Below are 23,308 nucleotides of genomic sequence, written 5' to 3' on the forward strand. Positions count from 1 at the left end.
CCCGTATTCAGGGCAGCAGACGGCTGGCCGCGGTTCTGACCACGGACGGGCAGCCCGACTTGTGTGGACAAGCACAGCCTTTGTCTCGTGGGCACTGGAACCATTTCTCCATCACCCTCACCTGTTCTCATGACCTCCCAGGCCCCAGCTCTTCCTTTGATTTGGCCGCTATCTCCCCCCCAAACAAAACCCTCTGCACCTGAGAGAGCGAGAGAGTCCCCCTCACATTATCTGCCACCTGAGTGTCGGCTTCGCATCTTCCCCAGGGGCCTTGCTGGTCCAGCCGCTCTGACTCAGATGTGGGCTGGGGACAGGAACAATGGAAGGTGTGGGCGTGGCCGACAGCTCTCTGATGCTCCCCTGCTCTTCTTTCCAGAGAATTCTCACCTCTCCCCAGGTCCCCATGAAACAGATACTCTTCTTGTGTGTCTGCTGGGCACAGAATGAGGCCCAAATGCATTTCCTAATGGTTTGTTTTCCAGCTGGGCTGAGCCGAATCAAAGCCACAAGCCACCAACAGGGCCCCAGGCGGCTAAGAGAACAGAGGCAGCCATGTAGAATGCTAGGAAAATGAAGTAACACAAAATCGGAGGCCAGTGGCATTCTCTGTATTTTATTGAGGAGTAGGAGATTATTTTTATATACATATAAGTTCGTGTCATTAGCAAGTTATGTTAAGGTTACTTACTAAGTTATTTAACAATCATGAATGCTAATGCTGTTTTTTAAATAAAAGAGGATATATGTATATATCCCCCCATGGAACCAACCCCTTCTCCTTCCCTCCCTCCTAACCCCAACCACTCCTCACCGAGAACTTCCCTAAGGGATCAGCAAACTGAACTATATCTGCAAACACTCCTCGGTGTACCTCCGACACCTCTTGGCCTTAGTGGGAACTCTTCTTCTCTCACAGCTTGGGGTCTGATGGACATTAAGGAGGTTCTTCTTATTCCCAATGGCTAATTCCAGACAAGCATCCCACCCTCAAAACTCGACAGACTTGCAAAACTCAGCTAAACATCAGAGAAACATCAACGATGAGAGAGAGTTATTGATGGGCTGCCTCCTGCACGCCCCTAACTTCAGACAAACTGTCTATCTCCACTTCTCCTTACATTCACACTTTCTCCCTTCACTCGGTAGCCATTCTGATCTGGTTCCCCCCTCCCCACTCCTAAACACGTCCTCTCCAGCTCCCCGAAACTTCTCTGCCCTGCCGGCTCCCCTCCAGAGGGTGCAGCCTAGCACTGCCTCCTGACCTCCAGAGCTCACTGCCGTCAAAGGGAGCGCTTCTTGGCTTTCTCTCTCCAGGTTTTCTCTATGAAACTGGCTGCTCTGGCATTTTGCTTGTACCTGGCTGACCCCAACCAATTGCTCTCCGTGAAGACTGCTGTCACTTCCATCATTGCTCTTGGGCGTGAAGTTGTCCATTCATTCTTGCAGGTAGCTAGTGTGAATAGGGCCAGTGCCCTCCGCAGAGCTGGGGGTGTTCTCTCTGTGTGGCCCCTCCTATGAGCAGAGCTGGGGGTGTTCTCTCTGTGTGGCCCCTCCTATGAGGCCGGACCCCTCCACCACTGCCCTGGAGCTGGGACAGAGACCCCATTTTCCAGAGGGGCCTCCTGTCTGTGCGTGGGGATGTGGAAACCCCTTGTCTTCTCCGCTTACCCCCCCCCCAGCGTGAGCTGGGGCATGGGCAGCTGGGGCCCCAGGACCTACCCTTACCCTGCCTGGAGTAGCACTTGCAGGTGGTTGTTAGTGAGGAAGGGGAGACCTAAGGGGAGCAGGAGCCCCTGGCTGCACAGGTAGGTCCTGGGTAGACCTTCCTTCACGTGGAGCTGGTGGGAGGGGCCTGTAGTAGAGTATGGCTCCAATGCCATAGACCAGTGGTCGGCAAACTGCGGCTCGCAAGCCACATGCGGCTCTTTGGCCCCTTGAGTATGGCTCTTCCTAAGCCTTAGGAGTACCCTAATTAAGTTAATAACAATGTACCTACCTATATAGTTTAAGTTTAAGAAATTTGGCTCTCAAAAGAAATTTCAATCGTTGTACTGTTGATATTTGGCTCTGTTGACTAATGAGTTTACCGACCACTGCCATAGACTTTTGCTGCTTTTATTGAGATTTTCTATAAAAAAAAAATTCTTATTGATTTTAGAGAGGAAGGGAGAGGGAGAGAGAGATAGAAATATCAATGATGAGAGAGAATCATCCATCGGCTGCCTCCTGCACGCCCCCTACTGGGGATCAATCCCACAACCCAGGCATGTGCCCTGGCTGGGAATCAAACTGGTGACCTCTTGGTTCATGGGTCAACGCTCAACCACTGAGCCACACCAGCTGGGCTAGATTTTCTTGAAAGAATGTTTCTCCTTTGCTGCATACCCTTCGGACACTTTCCACAGAATTTAAATGATGGCTATTTTAAATAATATTCTCAGTTAAATTGTTATTTTGCTGGGGAGAGAGTCTTCCCAGCTTGTTACTCTATCATTCCAGAAGCCCCGCCTCTTACTTTATCTTTCTGTGTCTACCATAATGCTTCATGGCCATTAGCCTCAGGGTCAACAGCAAAGCTTCAGGCTCACCAGCCTGGATTCAAGTCTCTTGTTAGCCATCTGTGAGCTCTGTTACTTAGATCCCGTTATGAAATGACTGGTGGCCCCCTCAGAGGATTGTGCTGAGGATAAATGAGTTACTCCGTGGAAAATGCCTCCCTAGCCATGATATTTGGCTCAGAGTTACATGCCCACTGATACTTATGTTCACCTGTGCATGGTGACGGATGGCCACAAGGGGGCACCAAGATCCATGTGACCGGTGAAGTGCTCAAGGATTCAGTGAGCTCATCCCAGCAGTTAGATCTGCAGGCCAACCAGAAGTAGGTGTTTTCCCAGACAACAGAGTTTCCTAAACATCACCAGGTCATTTTTCCAGTTGTAAGCCTAGCTATGCACCAGGAAGTAGGCTGTGAAGGGGAATGTGTCATTCAATTTATGGGATACTATTCCTAGGCACAAGGTGGTGTTCTAGGGGCTGGGAGGATGCAAAGCTTCCCTTAAAGAACAGTCAAAAACAAACAAACAAACAAACAAACAAACAGAACAGTCAAATATGTAAGCTGGTATTGACTTACTACGTGCTCACCATGCACTAAGGATACTCCAGAGCAGAAGGCATCACCCTGTTCCTTTCGTTCTGATGGAAGAGGCCCCAGAGGCTGGGCTGAGGACTTGACCTTTGTCCAGAGGCCGATGAAAAGCCCACAGGTATTCTGGAGCCGGGAGGAGGCACTCGGCATGATGCATATGGGTGGATTGCTGGGGAGAAGAGCGGCAAGCCCGGGCTGCCCCTGGCAATGTTGCAGTAGACCAGGGCAGGGGCAAACTTTGTTAAAGCAAAACCTCTCCGTAAAACCAAATTGTGAGAGCAACCCCAATAGTTAAGAGAAATAAAATTGAGGCTGTGGTTGTGGCTGAGACAGGAGTATGGAACCTGAGGCTTCACCTACGAGGCCTGTCTCTCATCTTCTTACACCCACCCCCCCCAAATGGTGAGTTGGCCAGTTTTTTTAAAAGCGAATCAAATGCTGGAAGAAGCTTGGGTGTGCCTCTGTGTAACTCAATTTGAAAACCACTGCAATGGTCCAAACAGTCAAGTGAACGGATGAAGGCGCAGGATAAAGGATGCCTGTGAGGATGGAAAAAATGGGGCAGCAGGAAGACCCAGCCTTCACACCGGCTGCCCCAGGCATCCTTGCTCCATCCCAGCGGCATCCTATGCACGTTGCCTTCTTCCTCCTTGTACCATTTCTCCTGCTTTTCTTTGCATTCCGTCCATTGCCTCACTCTAGGCTCCGCCTCTGAGCCCAGTCTTTGGCATTAACCTTGGTCGATTAATACTCTGAACTCCGAGTTCCTCATTTATAAAATAATGATATCTCTTTGCAGGTTTGGTAGGAAAGAAAGGGATGCCTATTATGCGCTCTACATGCTAGGGGCCCAATACATCGTACTTTGGGGGAATTTCACTTTGTTGGTTTCATTCTCAGAGCAATTTCCCACCTCTACTGCCAGGTGGCGCCAGTGAGCAGCGCTGCCCTTTGCAAAGGCTTTTCTTTCCACCCGCTGGGCTCTAGGTAACTCGCCCCCTCCCCTCAGTGCTCAGGCTGGCATTTAAACCCGGCACTGCACACAGACTCTGCGGTTGTAATCCATCTGCTCCTCGAAGAACTGTGAAGCTCAGAAATACCTACTTGTAGCAGACACCCATTTCTCCATGGACTTGTCAGTGGATATGCCTTTGTGATATATAACCAGGCAGTTGGGCCTTCGAAAGAAGTCAAACATTTAATTAACAATTTTTTCCTTTTCTTTTTGGTATGCTTATCTCTATTATAAATTAGAGAAACTGGAAAGAGTTCACAAATTCAAAGTTCAGGTCGCTGGGTTTGAATCTCAGTATGCTGAGCAACCTTGGGCAGATTATTGGGTCTTTTTGGGCCTCGCTTTTTTCACCTAGAAAATGGTTGTAATAATAGTGGCTGCTTCGTTGTGGGCCCTTGTGAGGGTAAATGAGTTAATACACGGAGGACACTCAGCGTAAAACCAGGTACATGGGAAGCACTTGCTAACTATAAGCAGTTCTGACTACCAAGAGCAGGAACCCAGCAGTCAGGTGGACATAGATCGGACATCTGGCTCTTCAACGTCAACCTTGCATGACCTTGGATACGGCATGGAAAGTCTCTGAGCTTCCCTTCCCTTGAAAGTTCCAAGATTATTAGGAAAATTTCAGAAATGTTTATGGAATACCCTTTACTTTTGGTTTGTATCATGACCCATTTCAGAGAGGATTTTGAGTTTACCCACTTGCAACAAAATTAGCCCAGCCCAGCAGGCATGGCTCAGTGGTCGAGCTTTGACCTATGAACCAAGAGGTCAAGATTCCATTCCCAATCAGGGCACATGCCCGGGTTTGGGGCTCGACCCCCAATGTGGGGCATGCAGGAGGCAGCCGACCAATGATTTTCGCTTATCATTGATGTTTCTATCTCTCTCTCCCTCTCCCTTCCTCTCTGAAATAAAATACATACACATATATATTTTTAAAAAATTAACCCAATGACATTCTTTCTAAAGCAGGGAATAAAGCCAGGGTGAAGGACAAGCAGAATGAGGAAAAACAAGAGCTAAGGCTAGGATCTTAGATTACTTGTGAGAGTCTATAATTGCTGGCGATGGGTCACAGATTTGGCTCTGAGCTTCGTAGCCTCCAAGGCGATGAAGAAAGGAAATCTGGTTTGCTAAGCGATTCCGGGTGCCAGGGAGAATGCAGAGGAGTTGTGCAGAAGGAACCCAGCTGCTCCCCGCTCTGAGGCTGAGAGACCGCGCAGCACATGGTGAACACACAATAGCTGTATAAATGGAAGCGTCCTCAAGCACAGAGGAAGGAGTGCGTCTAGGAATAGAAGCTCCACGGAAGAAGCACCTTCCTGGCTGCAGGAGAGACTGCAGGCCAACCTGCCAGGTGCCTGCAGGGCTGGGGAGGGAGGGAGGGCCTCCAAAGGGGAGAGAGAGCGTGACAGTGTCTCCATCATCCCACCCATCAGCAGCAGCGACTGGCGTGGAGATGAAGCTCCTGTCAGTCCGAGGGGCACAGGGGCCTGTGTCCTGTGAGGAGCCAGGAAGGAGAGGTGGCAGGGACTTGGTCCACACGGCTGCTTGGTTTACCGTCTCTTCCTCCTGGACATCGAGTGTTTAATGACGACCCCCAGAGGGACTAAGTTGTCCTTTTGTGAGTGTGTTTGGCTTTGTTCGGTTTTCCTGAGGACTCGTCCTCAGGGCTCTTGAAGGCAGACACGGTCAGGCTGGCCACAGGGAATACTACTGCTTTTCTCCAGGTCTTCTCGCCATCACTCCCAGTGCCGGCCGACCCGGTTACGTAACTGACTGAGCAAGAGCGTGTAGGCTGGGAAGACCCTGGCATTGTTAGGGAACGGTGGCTTATTCCTTTTCTTCCACACCACACTCTCTGCTCCTTCCTCCTCCCCCCTCCTCCCTCTCCCTCTGCAGGGCCCAGGGGGATGAACCAGGCAGGAACCTGTGTCTCCTGCTTTAGCCGTTCAGAGTAGCAGGCTCCGGGCAGCATCCAAGTGCCTGCACCCCCTGGGACTTTATCCTCAATAAGCCTAGATGCAGGGACAGCGCTTTGCTGCCTCTCGGTGTTTGTGCCCAGGAGGTTGGCAATGAACTCATTAGTGATTACAATTAGCTGTGGATTCCTGAACACTCGCTTTGTACGTTACTGCCTAGCTCTCAGCAGCAATGGAGTAGTCACTCGATTTCAGGACTTAAATGCCCGCTGGGCTCTCCGATCCCTGCAGCCCAGGGAATTATTATCTCGGCGATTTCCTGCCTTCTAAGAATCCTCCCAGGGCCAGTTCCCGGGATGGTTCCGATGGTTATCTGCAGCCTCCGTGTCCGTCTGTGACAGGGGCCCACGTTAGCAGCTCTGCCAGGCTTGGAGGATGGGTCACAGGATGGGAGTCAAGACAACAGGGTTCCAGGAGTGACTGTCCCAGACAAGTGGCTTTGGATAAGCCCTTATCTTTTCTGGTCCTTGATTTTCTCATCTGTAAAAAGTTAAAAAAAAATTATATTGAAAAGAATGTTTTATGTGTGGATTTTTCTGGGGAGAGGGTTTATGGTTGTCATTACTTTCTCAAAAGGGTCTTGTTGGTTTATAAACTTTAATATATGTATATATTTGTATTGATTTTTATTTATTTGTATTTGTATTGATTTTAGAGAGGAAGTAGAGGGAGAGAGATAGAAACATCAATGATGAGAGAGAATTATTGATCAGCTGCCTCCTGCACGCCCCCTACTGGGGATTGAGCCTCCAACCCAGGCATGTGCCCTGACCAGGAATCAAACTGTGACCTTCTGGTTCATAGGTCGATGCTCAACCACTGAGCCACACCGGCGGGGCAGATGTGGATATTTCTGCTCCCAAAATCAATGTCAAGATCAGGGCTGTTGGGGTAGGAGAGGAGGAAAGTTTTTTAGCAGGGGTTAGGAGCACCCAGATAGGGGAATGGGGTAACTCACCCTGGGAAATGGAGGTGATTTAGTCAGTCCTGAGAGGGCCCAGCACACACCCAGAGTGGCCTCAGGGCAGCAGGTACCTGGGCGGAGGGGGGCATCCAGGTGAGGGGCCCAGAGTCCGACTGGCAGACCTGCAGGCTCCAGCGTGGTGCAGGGAACACACCTGGGAGTTCCCGGGGCCCAGGGAGATGCAGAGGCCAGAAGGAACGAAGGACCAAAATAGATGCGGGCGGTAGATAAGGTGGCTGCAGGGAGTGGGGACTCACCTCTGGAGGCCAAGTCGGGGACCACACACAGCTCTGAAGGACAAAGCAGGGTCCCTTCCCAGGCAGACACCCAGGAAATGCCAACACCCAGAAGTGAGCCCCCCTCCCCCCAGGCCTTGTGAGTTTCTCCACCCAGACAGGACCTGGAGAAAGAGGAGGCGGAGAAATAAGCTGCCCTGGACAGTTGTGTCTGAATGGATTGAATTCTTAACGCAGAGGTCAAGTTGAATGAAAGAGCCCAAGATTAGCTCCTTCCTTTGTTGTTAATCTTTGCAAAAAGAATATGCAAATACAAAAACCCATTAGAGAATGAAGATGGCATTGAGTGGCGTAGTTGGGGTTAGTTTCGGATGCCAACCGCAGTGTGCCTCCCAGAAGCTGACATCTGTGGGGGCTCCGCTGGGGACATATGTGTCTATACCACATGGCAGGGAGTTAGCCACCAGAGAGAGGGCCAGATGGAGAGCGTGTGTGGAAGTGGGGTGCGGTCCGGGGGGCGGGCAGGGGTAGGGTGGGTGATTGCTTCCCACCAGGGGACCTTCCGGAGAGGATTTCAAAAGAAAAGTGGCATCTCACTGTGTCTTGAGGAATGGGCAGGACTGGGTCCTTAAAGACCGTGCTTAGGCCTGGAAGGCAGTGGGCTGAGGGGGGAGGCTCTCGGGCCTCCCCTTCTCCCTGCAGAGCAAGGATCTGAGTGTCTTTGCCCTTTGGGTCCACAGGGGAGACCGCCGCAGAGGGGACAGGGCGCCCCGTGGGACAGCAGGGCCTGGGAGGCAGGGGCGGCTGCGGCTGCACTTGGCTGTGTGCGACAGGCAGCACATCACTGGCCTTCTCCAGACCACAGTGTTCTCATCTGAAAATCAAAGGCTTTACCAGATGAAACACCTCCAAGGCGTCCTCTGACTCCAACAGTATTGTGTGATCCTCAAAGCGCCTCGGGGTGGGCGTCTGAGCAAGGCTTCCTGCTCACGCAGACACTGGTGAATGGGGAGCAAGAGGGTCAACTGGGGTGTTTACAAGGTTACAGTCAGGGGCCGGGAAGTCTGGGCTCCTCCTGTCCCATCCACCCGCCTGGGCCCTGCATCTCTCTCCCCTCTTCCCACCTCTCACCCGCATCCCTCCACCTCAACCACAGAGGAGGAAAGGAAGGAAAAAGAGAGGGAAGGAGCAGGGGAGGGGAGAAGGAACAAGAGACAGAAGTGGAGAAGGAGAATATGGCCATTTCAGTGCACAAATAGCTCGGATCCAAGCTTCCCATGGAGAATGGTGAGGCCACGGGGAAGGTTCCTTCCTGGCTCCTCTTTTCATTGCCTTTCCCTCTATTCCTGAGATTCATCATCATTCAAAAGGAAGAAAGGCACTTTGGTCTCTCAAGGGGACCTTTTCATGAAGCCTTTGTGTGTGTTCGCTTCCCTCTGTGGCTGGGGGAGCAGCAGGGGCGGGGGGTGGGGCGCTGAGAGAAGGGTGCTGGACTCTCTGTGATGCTACATGGAAGGTGGGGGGGGCTGGACAGGGAGGGCGTGTCTGGCTGCCACAGGAGCCTGGTCAAAGGTCACTCATTTAAGGGCCTTCAATGCTACAAACAGACACACTCAGAAAAGGAGAATAAGGCTAAAGATGGGGCAGATTCCTTTTAGGAAAGGCAGTCCCAGCTCAGACGAAATCAATTAGGCTCTGGCCCCTCCCTCACAGGCCATAATCCTTATTTTTAAAATATATTTTTAATTGATTTCAGAGAGGAAGGGAGAGGGAGAGATAGAAACATCAATGATGAGAGAGAATCATTGACTGGCTGCTTCCTGCATGCCCCCTACTGGGGATCGAGCCCCCAACCCCGGCATGTGCCCTGACCAGGAATCAAACTGTGACCTCCTGGTTCATAGGTCAATGCTCAACCACTGAGCCATGCCGGCCAGGCAACAGACCATAATTTTTGACCCCTGGGGTGGTGGGGAGAGAAGCCCCAGGGTGAGGGCTGGGGAGTCAGCACCCTGTCGGGGGCTTTTATTTATTCAAATGTATCCAAAACTTATTCATTATCTTGGAGGGAGTTGGGGTATGTTTGCAGGAGACACACGGATGGGCTGGGGTTAGCACAACCCCCTTAGGGAATGAGGGCTGTCAAAATACGGCCCCCTTCCTCTCTGCATTTGGACAGGGCTTGCCTCAGTTTCCTTACCGATCCCACCCCGAGCAACTCACAGGGCTGCTGAAAGGCCACCTGAGCTACAGGGGAGGGAATGCTCGGCGGTGCCAGGCTGTTCAGACGGGTGGGGGGTCCTCGTCACGTGGCAGGGCACCGTGTTCCTCCCCTGAGCGCATCCTCCAAGAGTGAGAGGTTTGTGAGGAGACCCGCCCTTTTCCCTCCTCCTCCCACCCCCTTCTCAGTCCCAGGAGGTCGCCGAGAGAAGGCACCGCATTGATTGCTGGAGAAGAAACCTGGCCGGGTGCGGACCCTGTGACTGAGGCTGGGGGCACCATCCCCCGCAGGCCTGGCCGGCAGGGCCATGCTGAAGATCACCGGTCGCCAAGTCCTTACATCCTGGGGCCCACTTTCAGGAGGGGCTTCAGAATTTCCAGCTCGAAGTGGCTTAGGGGCTGCTATCTACTCGGGAGAAGAGGTGCAGCTAGAAGAACTTGAAGCCATGTTAGTAACACAGACACCCTGTCCAGAGGAAAAAGGAATGGGTTTGGTGAGCTGCTGATACATATGTTTATATATATATATATATATATATTTACTAGAGGCCCAATGCATGAAAATTCGTGCAAGAGTAGGCCTTCCTTCCCCCGGCTGCCGGCACCGGCTTCCCTCCGGCACCTGCGATCCGGGCTGCTTTGCTCTGGCCCCGGCTTCATCTGGAAGGCTGTCTGGAATGATGCCCAGAAGGGTGTTTGGTCTAATTAGCATATTACCCTTTTATTATTATTGAACTAGGGTCCCTCAGCCTGGCCTGTGAGGATTGGGCTGAAACTGGCTCTCCAACATCCCCCGTGGGGTCCCAGATTGTGAGAGGGTGGTTCTCAGGTGATGCACCCCAGAATCGGGCTCCCTCCTCTCTGGTTCCGGGTGCATCACCTGAGAACCGCAGCTGCCAAGTCACTGCAGCTCGACAGCTCCTGCGTTGAGCATCTGCCCTCTGGTGGTCAGTGTGAATCATAGCTACCGGTCAGATGGTTGAGTGGTCAGACGATCACTTAGGCTTTTATACAGATAGATATTTATATACTTATATCTGCTGATATAGATGTTTATTATATATACACTAGAGGCCCGGTGCATGAAATTCGTGCATGGGGGGTGTGTCCCTCAGCCTGGCCTGCACCCTCCCCAATCTGGGACCCCTCAGGGGATGTCTAACTGCCGGTTTAGGCCTGATCCAGGACCGCTGGCTCCTAACGGCTTACCTGCCTGCCAGCCTGATCACCCCCTAACTGCTCCCCTGCCAGCCTGATCGCCCCCTAACCGCTCCCCTGCCAGCCTGATTGCTCCCAACTGCCCTCCCCTGCCAACCTGATTGCCCCCAACTTCCCTCCCCACCCCACCAGCCACCTGCTCCTTCTCCTTAGCAAGAGACCTGTTTTCCGTCCTCTTTGAAGGAACAAATGGTCTGAAACATTGAACTGGAAAAAGTGCTCCGGGCACATTCTCCTTTCTGGGCTCCCTCCAAGGTTGTTGATTGCGGGCCTGGGACGAGCAGGCACCTGCACATTGGTTCTGTCATTATTCCTCCCCACAGCCCTCAAGGGTGGCAGTGAGAACGGCATTTCACAGACATTTCACAGGAGATTTAGCTTCCAAAATGTGTAGTAGCAGTTCAAGGTCACATACCTGCTAAGTGACAGATCTGAGTCCTCGAGCTCCTCACCGCAGAGTCCCGGTCTCGTGCCAGAGATGCCGAGTTCCTTGGCCGGGACTGCAGCCCACGCAGGGCAGTCCCCAGGTGGCTGCTAGGCTGCCTGGGCTGGAACAGCTCTGACATCAGCCTTCCTATATAGATCCGGGGTTTCATTCCATCTTGCATCCCAGACTCCTGAAGGGGGTCGGGGGCGGGAAGGGGGAGGGGAGGAGAGGGACTCGACAAGAAAAAATAAGTTCAGTTATACACGAAAACAGCGTTCACTTTCAGGAAATGATGGACTTTCTGGAGCTTATACGTGGGTTCCACCAAGGGTCATGAACTCGAATTAAGGCTGAGCCTATAAATCCTTGGCTTCGGGTTCGTGGCCACATGTCGGAGTTAGCTGGGCCTTTAAAGAATTACTTCCTGGCTCCACCCCAGTTCTACCGAGTCAGCATCTCTGGCTCTATACCCTGTGGTATGTTCCCCAATGATTCTTGTATATCCACCCAGAAAACAGACGTTGGGCGGGAATTTGAAACCGTGGCTCTAAATCAGGGGTGGGGAACGTCCAGCCCGCGGGCCATGGGAAATCACTGGGTCTGGCCCTGCCAAAGCATTAGAGGTGAGTTAATTAAATGTTTGACCAAATGTAGCAGGCTGATGTTTAAGGTGATAATTTTGTATGGCCCACGAATGATGTTATAAATATCCAAATAGGCGCTTGGAAGAAAATAGATTCCCCACCCCTGCTCTAAATACTACCCATTCAACGGATGAGAAGTCCTCTCTGTCACTCCTACATGCGTAATGTTTGGTCTGCTCTTTACTTCCCCGAACCTTCTATTTTGTCTTCTGTCAAATGGGAATAACGGCCGTCCCTACCTCATAGGGCTGAATATTCCATGGGAGTGTTTAGCATCGGGTCTGGCACATAAATATGCAAGAAATGTTTATGTCTCGCTAATGATGTAGTAGTATTTTATCATCTATGTAACTAATCTCTGTAAATGTTCTCTTGGCGATAGAGTTGGGAACAGAATGTAATTCCTAGCAGATTGTCAACAAAAATACATGAAAGAAAGGAAAAAAATTCAAAGTTTATTAAACATTAAGGATAACAGACAGATAAAGGTTTGCGTCGAACAGCATAAACACGGCCCATATCATGGTACACAATTAAATCGACCTCCTGTGAACTTTTACCTGTTTAGCTGATGCAATCTTTGTGGTGTTGCCAAAAAGATAATGGTAGATTATTGTGATGTTTGGTAAGGTGCTCCAAAATTAAAGATTTTTATGTCTTGACTTAAATAGTTACACACACACACACACACACACACACACACACACACACCCTTATATACATTTGGCCCTCTGTGAAATGTACTGACTTTCGTGCCAAGTTCAATTCATCAAGATCGAGGCTAAGGCTGTGCTCATTTTTTTAAAAATGGTATTATTGCCAGCAGGTGGGGTTCAGTCGACTTACAAACTAGAAGGTCACGGTTGGATTCCCGGTCAGGGCACATGCTCGGGTTGTGGGCTCCATCCCCAGTGTGGGGTGTGCAGGAGGCAGCCGATCAATGATTCTCTCTCATCATTGATGTTTCTCTCTCTCTCTCCCTCTCCCTTCCTCTCTGAAATCAATAAAAATACATAAAAAAACAGGCTTAAAAAACAAAACAAAAATAGACCCAAGACCTTGTCAATGCACATGCAGAATTATTTTGAGCTCCCTCACAAGACCAGCGAGCTGAAAGGAAGCTCTGGGATACCTAGTACAGCGTCCTGCCCAGCCCACGCCAGAATCGCTTCTGCACTCTCCTCCAACAAAGGGCCTTCTGCTCTAAGCGACGGTGTTGCAGGTGCTCTCCACACCTGCAGGGGCAAGGCAGCCACTTCCTCAAGAGAAGGAGATGGCCACTTACAGCCCTCCCATCCCCCACCTGCCGCCACAGGTAGCATGGGCAGGACAGGATGAGCAATTCCGGCCTTTCTCTGCAAGTCTGGGCCGAAGAAACGGCGATGGGACCTCACCAGGAAGCCCTGGACCACTCATTCCAAATCGTGTCTAAAGGATGTTGGCACACCACGACTGGGCTTCATTGTTAATGGCCAAGTAACTGATCTCTGAAAGAGGCTTATGAGGAAAGGGGGGAAATGACAGCAGGACTGTTAGAATAGCTGCAGTCTGCAGAACTCATCTGACTCCGGTGGACCCGAGTCATGCCACCCCGGGCCATGGCCTCCCACGCATTTAGCAGAACTGCCTCACCAGTTAACGGGCCTGGACGGAAGGCAGTGAGTCCAGGAGCGAGTGCTCATGTGTGTGCCGTGGCAATGACCTACATATAAGGCACCTGTGCAGACTCCAAAGTTTAAAATTGTTTAAGATGAGGTAGGCTTCTGAAACCTTTCCTGGCAGGTGAAAGAGTACGTTTTATTATGATCATTTTATTTCTTCTGCAGAAAACATTTGTGATGCTCATTTGATACAAACAATCTAATTCCAAGAAAGACCAGTACTCAAATGCAGTTTTTGTTGTTTTTTTTTTTGGGGGGGGGGCTACCATTTTATACATCAGTGAATTGGGTGGTCCAGGGTACGCTCCCTTCAACATGTCACCACTTACATATATCATTTGTCTCTGCTTTAGTGAAGAGTGCCATTTAACAATTATGGCAACTAGCCTCTTTTCCAATAAAAAGGCCAATCCTGGCTCACTTGTGTCTCTTACTGAATATCGCTTCTTCAGATCTGCCTGAGACTGCCCAAGGTCTTGCTTGTTTCTGTCATTAGTGATTCACCTGAGGCCAGCCTGATCGCCCCCTAACCGCTCCCCTGCCAGCCTGATTGCTCCCAACTGCCCTCCCCTGCCAACCTGATTGCCCCCAACTTCCCTCCCCACCCCACCAGCCACCTGCTCCTTCTCCTTAGCAAGAGACCTGTTTTCCGTCCTCTTTGAAGGAACAAATGGTCTGAAACATTGAACTGGAAAAAGTGCTCCGGGCACATTCTCCTTTCTGGGCTCCCTCCAAGGTTGTTGATTGCGGGCCTGGGACGAGCAGGCACCTGCACATTGGTTCTGTCATTATTCCTCCCCACAGCCCTCAAGGGTGGCAGTGAGAACGGCATTTCACAGACATTTCACAGGAGATTTAGCTTCCAAAATGTGTAGTAGCAGTTCAAGGTCACATACCTGCTAAGTGACAGATCTGAGTCCTCGAGCTCCTCACCGCAGAGTCCCGGTCTCGTGCCAGAGATGCCGAGTTCCTTGGCCGGGACTGCAGCCCACGCAGGGCAGTCCCCAGGTGGCTGCTAGGCTGCCTGGGCTGGAACAGCTCTGACATCAGCCTTCCTATATAGATCCGGGGTTTCATTCCATCTTGCATCCCAGACTCCTGAAGGGGGTCGGGGGCGGGAAGGGGGAGGGGAGGAGAGGGACTCGACAAGAAAAAATAAGTTCAGTTATACACGAAAACAGCGTTCACTTTCAGGAAATGATGGACTTTCTGGAGCTTATACGTGGGTTCCACCAAGGGTCATGAACTCGAATTAAGGCTGAGCCTATAAATCCTTGGCTTCGGGTTCGTGGCCACATGTCGGAGTTAGCTGGGCCTTTAAAGAATTACTTCCTGGCTCCACCCCAGTTCTACCGAGTCAGCATCTCTGGCTCTATACCCTGTGGTATGTTCCCCAATGATTCTTGTATATCCACCCAGAAAACAGACGTTGGGCGGGAATTTGAAACCGTGGCTCTAAATCAGGGGTGGGGAACGTCCAGCCCGCGGGCCATGGGAAATCACTGGGTCTGGCCCTGCCAAAGCATTAGAGGTGAGTTAATTAAATGTTTGACCAAATGTAGCAGGCTGATGTTTAAGGTGATAATTTTGTATGGCCCACGAATGATGTTATAAATATCCAAATAGGCGCTTGGAAGAAAATAGATTCCCCACCCCTGCTCTAAATACTACCCATTCAACGGATGAGAAGTCCTCTCTGTCACTCCTACATGCGTAATGTTTGGTCTGCTCTTTACTTCCCCGAACCTTCTATTTTGTCTTCTGTCAAATGGGAATAACGGCCGTCCCTACCTCATAGGGCTGAATATTCCATGGGAGTGTTTAGCATCGGGTCTGGCACATAAATATGCAAGAAATGTTTATGTCTCGCTAATGATGTAGTAGTATTTTATCATCTATGTAACTAATCTCTGTAAATGTTCTCTTGGCGATAGAGTTGGGAACAGAATGTAATTCCTAGCAGATTGTCAACAAAAATACATGAAAGAAAGGAAAAAAATTCAAAGTTTATTAAACATTAAGGATAACAGACAGATAAAGGTTTGCGTCGAACAGCATAAACACGGCCCATATCATGGTACACAATTAAATCGACCTCCTGTGAACTTTTACCTGTTTAGCTGATGCAATCTTTGTGGTGTTGCCAAAAAGATAATGGTAGATTATTGTGATGTTTGGTAAGGTGCTCCAAAATTAAAGATTTTTATGTCTTGACTTAAATAGTTACACACACACACACACACACACACACACACACACACACCCTTATATACATTTGGCCCTCTGTGAAATGTACTGACTTTCGTGCCAAGTTCAATTCATCAAGATCGAGGCTAAGGCTGTGCTCATTTTTTTAAAAATGGTATTATTGCCAGCAGGTGGGGTTCAGTCGACTTACAAACTAGAAGGTCACGGTTGGATTCCCGGTCAGGGCACATGCTCGGGTTGTGGGCTCCATCCCCAGTGTGGGGTGTGCAGGAGGCAGCCGATCAATGATTCTCTCTCATCATTGATGTTTCTCTCTCTCTCTCCCTCTCCCTTCCTCTCTGAAATCAATAAAAATACATAAAAAAACAGGCTTAAAAAACAAAACAAAAATAGACCCAAGACCTTGTCAATGCACATGCAGAATTATTTTGAGCTCCCTCACAAGACCAGCGAGCTGAAAGGAAGCTCTGGGATACCTAGTACAGCGTCCTGCCCAGCCCACGCCAGAATCGCTTCTGCACTCTCCTCCAACAAAGGGCCTTCTGCTCTAAGCGACGGTGTTGCAGGTGCTCTCCACACCTGCAGGGGCAAGGCAGCCACTTCCTCAAGAGAAGGAGATGGCCACTTACAGCCCTCCCATCCCCCACCTGCCGCCACAGGTAGCATGGGCAGGACAGGATGAGCAATTCCGGCCTTTCTCTGCAAGTCTGGGCCGAAGAAACGGCGATGGGACCTCACCAGGAAGCCCTGGACCACTCATTCCAAATCGTGTCTAAAGGATGTTGGCACACCACGACTGGGCTTCATTGTTAATGGCCAAGTAACTGATCTCTGAAAGAGGCTTATGAGGAAAGGGGGGAAATGACAGCAGGACTGTTAGAATAGCTGCAGTCTGCAGAACTCATCTGACTCCGGTGGACCCGAGTCATGCCACCCCGGGCCATGGCCTCCCACGCATTTAGCAGAACTGCCTCACCAGTTAACGGGCCTGGACGGAAGGCAGTGAGTCCAGGAGCGAGTGCTCATGTGTGTGCCGTGGCAATGACCTACATATAAGGCACCTGTGCAGACTCCAAAGTTTAAAATTGTTTAAGATGAGGTAGGCTTCTGAAACCTTTCCTGGCAGGTGAAAGAGTACGTTTTATTATGATCATTTTATTTCTTCTGCAGAAAACATTTGTGATGCTCATTTGATACAAACAATCTAATTCCAAGAAAGACCAGTACTCAAATGCAGTTTTTGTTGTTTTTTTTTTTGGGGGGGGGGCTACCATTTTATACATCAGTGAATTGGGTGGTCCAGGGTACGCTCCCTTCAACATGTCACCACTTACATATATCATTTGTCTCTGCTTTAGTGAAGAGTGCCATTTAACAATTATGGCAACTAGCCTCTTTTCCAATAAAAAGGCCAATCCTGGCTCACTTGTGTCTCTTACTGAATATCGCTTCTTCAGATCTGCCTGAGACTGCCCAAGGTCTTGCTTGTTTCTGTCATTAGTGATTCACCTGAGCAATGCATTTCAGCTCCAACTCTCCTCCATCTCCCACTGTCCTCTGTCGCCTGGGACCGAATGAATACCTGGTGGGAATACCCGCCCAGTCGGGTTTCTCAAGACTAACACCACGAGACAACTGCTGGCGGGCTGACCAGGAGCCCACCAGGTCACTAAAGAATCAGGTACTCTAGACGCAGGAAACTAGGAAATCTCACGGAGGAAAGGGTGTTTTAATCCAGCACAAAGTGTTTCTTTGTAATAACAGCAGAATCTCTTGACATGACACAACTGAGCAAAACGGAAGAACAATCTTTAAAGTCAGAACATCCATCAAGTCGTAAGTCACACATAGCACCGATATCGACCGTCAACCGCCTAAGACGCGCGTGCCCACGGGAAGGACTGAACTGTGTGGGGTGTTTGCAGTGATACGCCATTCCAGGAAGTCATCGTTTTGAAGTGAACATTTTTGTGGCAGATGCTTTCCCTAAAAAACACGGTAGCATCCAATAAATATTTGACTAACATCCATTTTGTGCTTTTGGGTGACGTTCACTGACTTCTTTCTGAGACCTACTAGGGAACAAGAAATCTCCTTCTATATGTTAGAGCAGGATTCAGCACAGCGAGCCTCGATACTGTCGTGAAATTTCCAAGCAGAAAACATGCTGATGTGTCAGTGATAGGCTTAAAATATTAAAGACATCAAAACCCCCAAGCCCTTCTTCTCTGTACAACGTTGACGAATATATATATCTTTGCTATATAATTTCAAAACATGGACTAGTTATCCTTTTCTCTTTGCTCTATATAATATATGTCTTCCAAAATACATGGTCAGTATTTATATCTGAAAAATACTGTACAAAAAAAGAACTTCCTATAATTACTCTGTATAAACATTAGACAATTTCATCATCTCTCCTTTGGGTCTATAGTAAACAGTTAAACTGATTGGATTACCCACAGTTTGTGACAACACCATCCCCTTCTGAGATACACCAGTGTCTTTTACATTCATTTCTCAGAAGTCCACTTTATAAAAGCACATACGTTCAAAAGCAAACAGGATAAGAGCCATAAGCTCCAGAATCATTAATTTATGAAGCATTCGAAAAGGGCACCGCTAGGAAAAGGGATCATACAAAACACCAACTCATTAACTTAACTGATGTTTAAAAACAGCCAGGTATAAGTCACAAAAATATATATATTACAAAAAACGGGGGAAACTGAATCTTAATTGAGTTGTTGGGAATATCAAGAGGGCTATGGAAAAAGTTAACTATAAAAGTGGGGTGTGGGGGGAGGGTTACGGGAGAAGGGAGAGAACAAAACCAAACATATCCATGTCAAAAGCCATTCCCAAAATGCACTATTTTTTTGCTCCTATGCTGATAAAGTAGCCCTTCCTTCTCAGACCTGCCATTTCCCTCTGCTTCCCTGTCCTGGGTGGGGATGTTCTGGGCATGCTCAAATGCATTGCTATCATTTTTGTTTTTTAAAAGAGGGTGGAATTCTCAGGGAGGGAAAATATCCTACGTCCACTAGTAATACTCAGGCAGCATGCTCTAGCGTACAATAGGATTATTGCTTTAGGTACAGACAGTGCAAAAACACACTCTGTGGTCTATAAGAGTACTCTTACGGATCTGGGGTGGGCAGAATGAAAAGGAAACTTAGTAGATAGCACGGTAAGAAAATATGGGATCTAATTAATCTGAACAGCACTTTCAATGCGAAGACGATGATCATCCAAACCGAAAAGATGAGGAAAGCGACCTACAACTGAAGAGGGCGCGGAGTAGTGCTGGGTTCTTTTGTGCACCGTGTTGGCGTGGTAACTTACAGACGGGTCTTGAAAACTGAGAGCTCCTGTTCTCCCAGGGCCCTTTCGGTGGATCCAAACACAGGGTCCTGGCAGAGCAGGGAAGAGCGACCACAAAGCCGCGTGGAAAGGGCAGGAGTGGGGAGGAGGAGAGGGGCAGGAAACCCCGCCAGAGGTCTCCACAGTCCAGTAAAAACATGGCACCTTTCTGTTTGGGGAGCTAAAAGAGGATGAGAGGGTTCTCTGGAAATGGCAAGTGCAAAGGAACGCACACCGCTGGCCACACGCGCGCTCAAGCCCGTGCGCCCAGCGCGCACACGCCACAGCGGGAGTCAGTTGTGTTGATTGATGCCTCCGGTAAAGTGCTGATGTCGGGAGGGGCGGGTGGGGTGTGGTGCTGTCATACGGGGACGCAGTTTCCATCTAGTCCAAAGCCAGCCCCCTCCATACCGTCCTACAGGGGCCCGTGCCTGGCCTCGTACTTGGCCAGAATGTTCTTGCACTTGCCCAGCTCCTTGCGCAAGTCGGCCACCTCCTGGCGCAGGGCCGAGTTCTCCTTCTCCAGGAAGGATGCGCGGATGGCGATCTGGTTCTCCTTCAGCCGCCGCGCGTCGCGGGAGCGCTTGGCTGCCATGTTGTTCTTTCTGCGCCTTGCCCAGTACTTGTCATCCTGCTCGGTAGGTGCAGAAGGAAAAGGAAACAAGATATTAGATTTCGGCAGAGCTGAGGGCCCGCCGGGCCGCTGGCGGGCCTTGGGGTTGCGCCCAGGCACCAGCCCAGGAGTCTTAACCTGCGGCTCCTTCCTTGACAGTCTCAGCAACCCTGAGTGGAGTCCGTGGACCATGGCTCCCTTCCCAGAGCAGGGACCGGCCTGTCACCACACGCTCCTACCCTCTGCCCAGCAGGGCATGTGCCCCAGGAGGAGAGGTCCACTCTTTTTGCTGAAATTGTTATTTTTCGAACCCTTCTCTTCCACGGGCACTCTCATGCTTTTTAAAAAATATATGTTTTTATTGATTTCAGAGAGGAAGGGAGAGGGGAAAGAGGAGGGAGGGAGAGAGAGAGAGAGAGAGAGAGAGAGAGAGAGAGAAAGAAACATCTATGATGAGAGAATCATGGATGGGCTGTCTCCTGCACACCCCCTACTGGGATGGAGCCCACAACCCAGGCATGTGCCCTAACCAGGAATCTAACCATGACTTCCTGGCTCATAGGTCAAGGCTCAACCACTGAGCCACTCTGGCTGGGCCTCATAAGCTTTTGGATTTAGGGTTGATACAATATTGCTGGAAGGCAACTGGGCAATATCTGTCAACTACTTCAATGCACGTACTACTGATCCAGCTACTCCACCTCTAACGTCTCCTCCTGCAGCAACCTTCATGCGTGTGCACAAAGACACAGGCACCATGTTTACTGCGGCACCATTTGCAACAGGAAAGGAGTGGGGAGAGGAACCTAATTATTGGTAAGAGATTTGATAACTACATAATGATGGCGAATACTCTGCAGCTATTAAAAATGATAATCCAGTCAAACCAGAAAGATGTCCATGATATACCATGATGTGGGTGGAAACAACAGTAATCTGTAGATAAATGTGTGTGGCCTCATCCCACTCTGGTTAAAAAAAAATCACAATATTACGTATCCGTACAAAGAGGCCCAGAGTGATTGATGCCAAGCTGTGAAAAGTGATGCCTTCAGAGGAGGATTCGAGGGAGAGGTCCAAGGAGAAAGGTGGGATCTTTAACTTTTTAGCTTATATCCTTCTGAACTGTTGGCATATGACATAATGGGCATGCACATTTTGGCAATTAAAAACAGAAATTGAGAAAAACCCACCAAACTTCTACCTGCCACCACATCAACATACTCACAGTGGTGGCTAGCATTTAAATCATTTACTCTGATTTCCTGTTTCACGGGTCTCTGCGCATTAATTAGCCTGAGTAATGTTTAACTGTGGTCAACAAGAAAGCGGTCCCTTCTTCCCCCTCCCCACTCCCGGCTCCTCCTGCCCGAAGAAAGGAAAACACTCCTGGGAAGACTAACATTCCTGGCAAGCCTTCTTTTAGACCTTCCTAACTGATCTATGGTGCCACCTGGTGCATTTTGCCACTCCCCCTGCCCCTTTTTTCAACAACTGGCAAGAGCAAATCACTCTGGATCCTGGCAAGCCTAATACCTGCAGTTACAGGCCACCCAGAGTAAGTGGGTGAGGCCAGTTCTCACCCTCCCCCAGGATTCCAAGGGGCAGTTGGCACTGGACGAGGTCACATGGGTTGGGGCCAAGGCTGTAAGCCAGGTCCAAGGTCAGTGGCCCGCCCCCATACCTGCCCCTGACCCTCAGCAGACATCTGCCCTAATCAAGGACAGAAGGTGTGAGACGGACAGCGTGTGCAGGCACCTCTGTGGCTTTCACAGGCTGGAATTTTATTTACAAAGCGCTCTCAGCTTTCTATATATTTCATGATGATATGTAACAAACTGGGAAAACAAAAGACCTTCGTACTGGCTGCTACCAGAACTGTCCTTAGAGAGGAGTTAGCTTGGGCAGGTGTGCAACGGCTGTTGGTGGGATTTGTTATTTTGCTTCCGAAAGGGAGCAGGGGGCTGGAGGAAGCGGAGGGCCACGCCAGTGGATGAGAGAGGCTGGGAGGAGCTGGGGGAGTGAAAGGTTTCCCAGGGCTGAATGGGCCCAAGTGTAGCCTCTGGTATAGCCCCAAGTTGTGTGTGTTTCTTTGATGTAAACCCCAATTTCCCCCCGCACCCCCCTTTCCGGTGGTGTGTCAGGAGGTCTGCCAGCCTCCTCAATGCTCCTTGGAGTGTGGTTTCCAAGGTCATTCAAAAGAGGGGCTGACTTAGGATGTGTCCGAACCTGCACCCAGGGCAACAGGCGCCCACGAGGTGCGGAAGGACGTGAGAATCACCCCCTGGGATACTGTAGAAGCTGTGTGTGTTGGGGGACAGATGGGGTGTAGGCCATGTACTTGGTTTGTGACCACATCATAAGGCCCAGGGAGCCACCAGTTCACTCAACCAACTTCTCCGTCTCTTAGAGCTCTCACCTCTGAGGCGGTTACACCCTCAGCCTCCCCTGTCCACACCTGGAGATGAGTTAGGAAAGGCGAAGAATGGGGACAGGAATGGAGGGAGGATGCAGAAAGCAGGGATGATGCAGGGCTGTCCTGGCGGAGAGAAGCCAGGCTGCCGCCCTCTGTATTGCAGGAGACTGAGGGGCTGATACATTTGGCACCACATCCCCTGTCCCCTTCTCCTCCGCCCCCAGGGGCAGATGCCACCTGGCTGCCCAGTCACCCCCACCCAGCAAGGACCGAGCCCTCAGTCCTCTCCCATCATCTTCCTGATGCCTCCTCCCCCCACCAGGCCAGCATCCCTTCTCACCAGACTAGGAGTGCCTGGAGGGTAAGAAACAATGCCAGGACCAGTTCACCTCCGAATCCCCAGCCCCTGACACAGGGCTTGGCACACACTAGCATCACAGGGCCCAGGGAGTCACCAGTTCACTCAGCCAACTTCTCTGTCTCAAGTGAAAAATATGTGTCAAGTGAACGAATGGATGCTGCAAAGTACGAAGATATCAAAGTGATCAGAGTCTCAGCTGGGAGTCCCCGTGTGCCACCCCTTCACCCTCCCGGGGGACGCATGCCGACCCAACGCATAGCTCAAGGAAGGAAGAGCGGGCAGCGGTGGGGAAGGCCGGTTCACTCAGTAGGTTTGCTCATCCAGTGCTGGGGCCACCCACCCAAGCTCAGAGCTTCCCGCTTCCCACGAGCGCATGGTCCGTGGCCCGAGGCTTCCTCCCAACGGGAGAAATCCAAGGGCACGCGGCAGGAGGATGTCCCCGCCCGCTCCCACCTGCCGCGGGAAAAGGTCAGGCCTGGCTCTGACAACAGTGAGATGCAGAATCCCAGCCCAGAAGGTTTCCACGTGGTCTCTCTGTTGCCAAGGTGACCTGGGATGTTAGGTAGGCTTGCCCTCTGCTTTGACCTTGTAAATTTGGAGACCCTACGAAGGTCTGGCTGGGAGCTACGTCTATTACTCAGCAGCATCCTTTCAAACTACCTTCCATTCAAAAGGAAATCCACGCCGCACGGGTTCCTGGGTTTAGTATAAGAGATGAGCTCTGAAACACAGCCAGACGGCTAGGCGCACAAGATGAGAGAAACCATCCAGTCCAAAGAAGATACCTACTCGCCCAAGGACCTAACCCGATGGTGCCCCT

At 50.4% G+C, this 23,308-nt stretch overlaps 1 protein-coding gene across 2 annotated transcripts in view; it reads right to left on the reverse strand.

The window, feature by feature from the left end:
* Positions 1-18,609: 18,609 nt before the first annotated feature.
* The window catches only part of HLF (hepatic leukemia factor), a 47,304-nt gene continuing 42,605 nt past the window's right edge, over positions 18,610-23,308 (reverse strand). The window contains exon 4 of one of the 2 annotated variants that reach the window (XM_005872555.1): positions 18,610-19,729. In XM_005872555.1, the coding sequence (XP_005872617.1) occupies positions 19,514-19,729 (216 nt within the window). In that variant the 3' untranslated portion in view covers positions 18,610-19,513. Of the gene's footprint in view, positions 19,733-23,308 lie in introns of both variants that reach the window. The other variant, XM_005872554.1, reaches the window with a different exon arrangement.

Source organism: Myotis brandtii, unplaced genomic scaffold (assembly GCF_000412655.1).
Source record: "Myotis brandtii unplaced genomic scaffold, ASM41265v1 scaffold383, whole genome shotgun sequence".
Classification (NCBI taxonomy): Eukaryota; Metazoa; Chordata; class Mammalia; order Chiroptera; family Vespertilionidae; genus Myotis; species Myotis brandtii.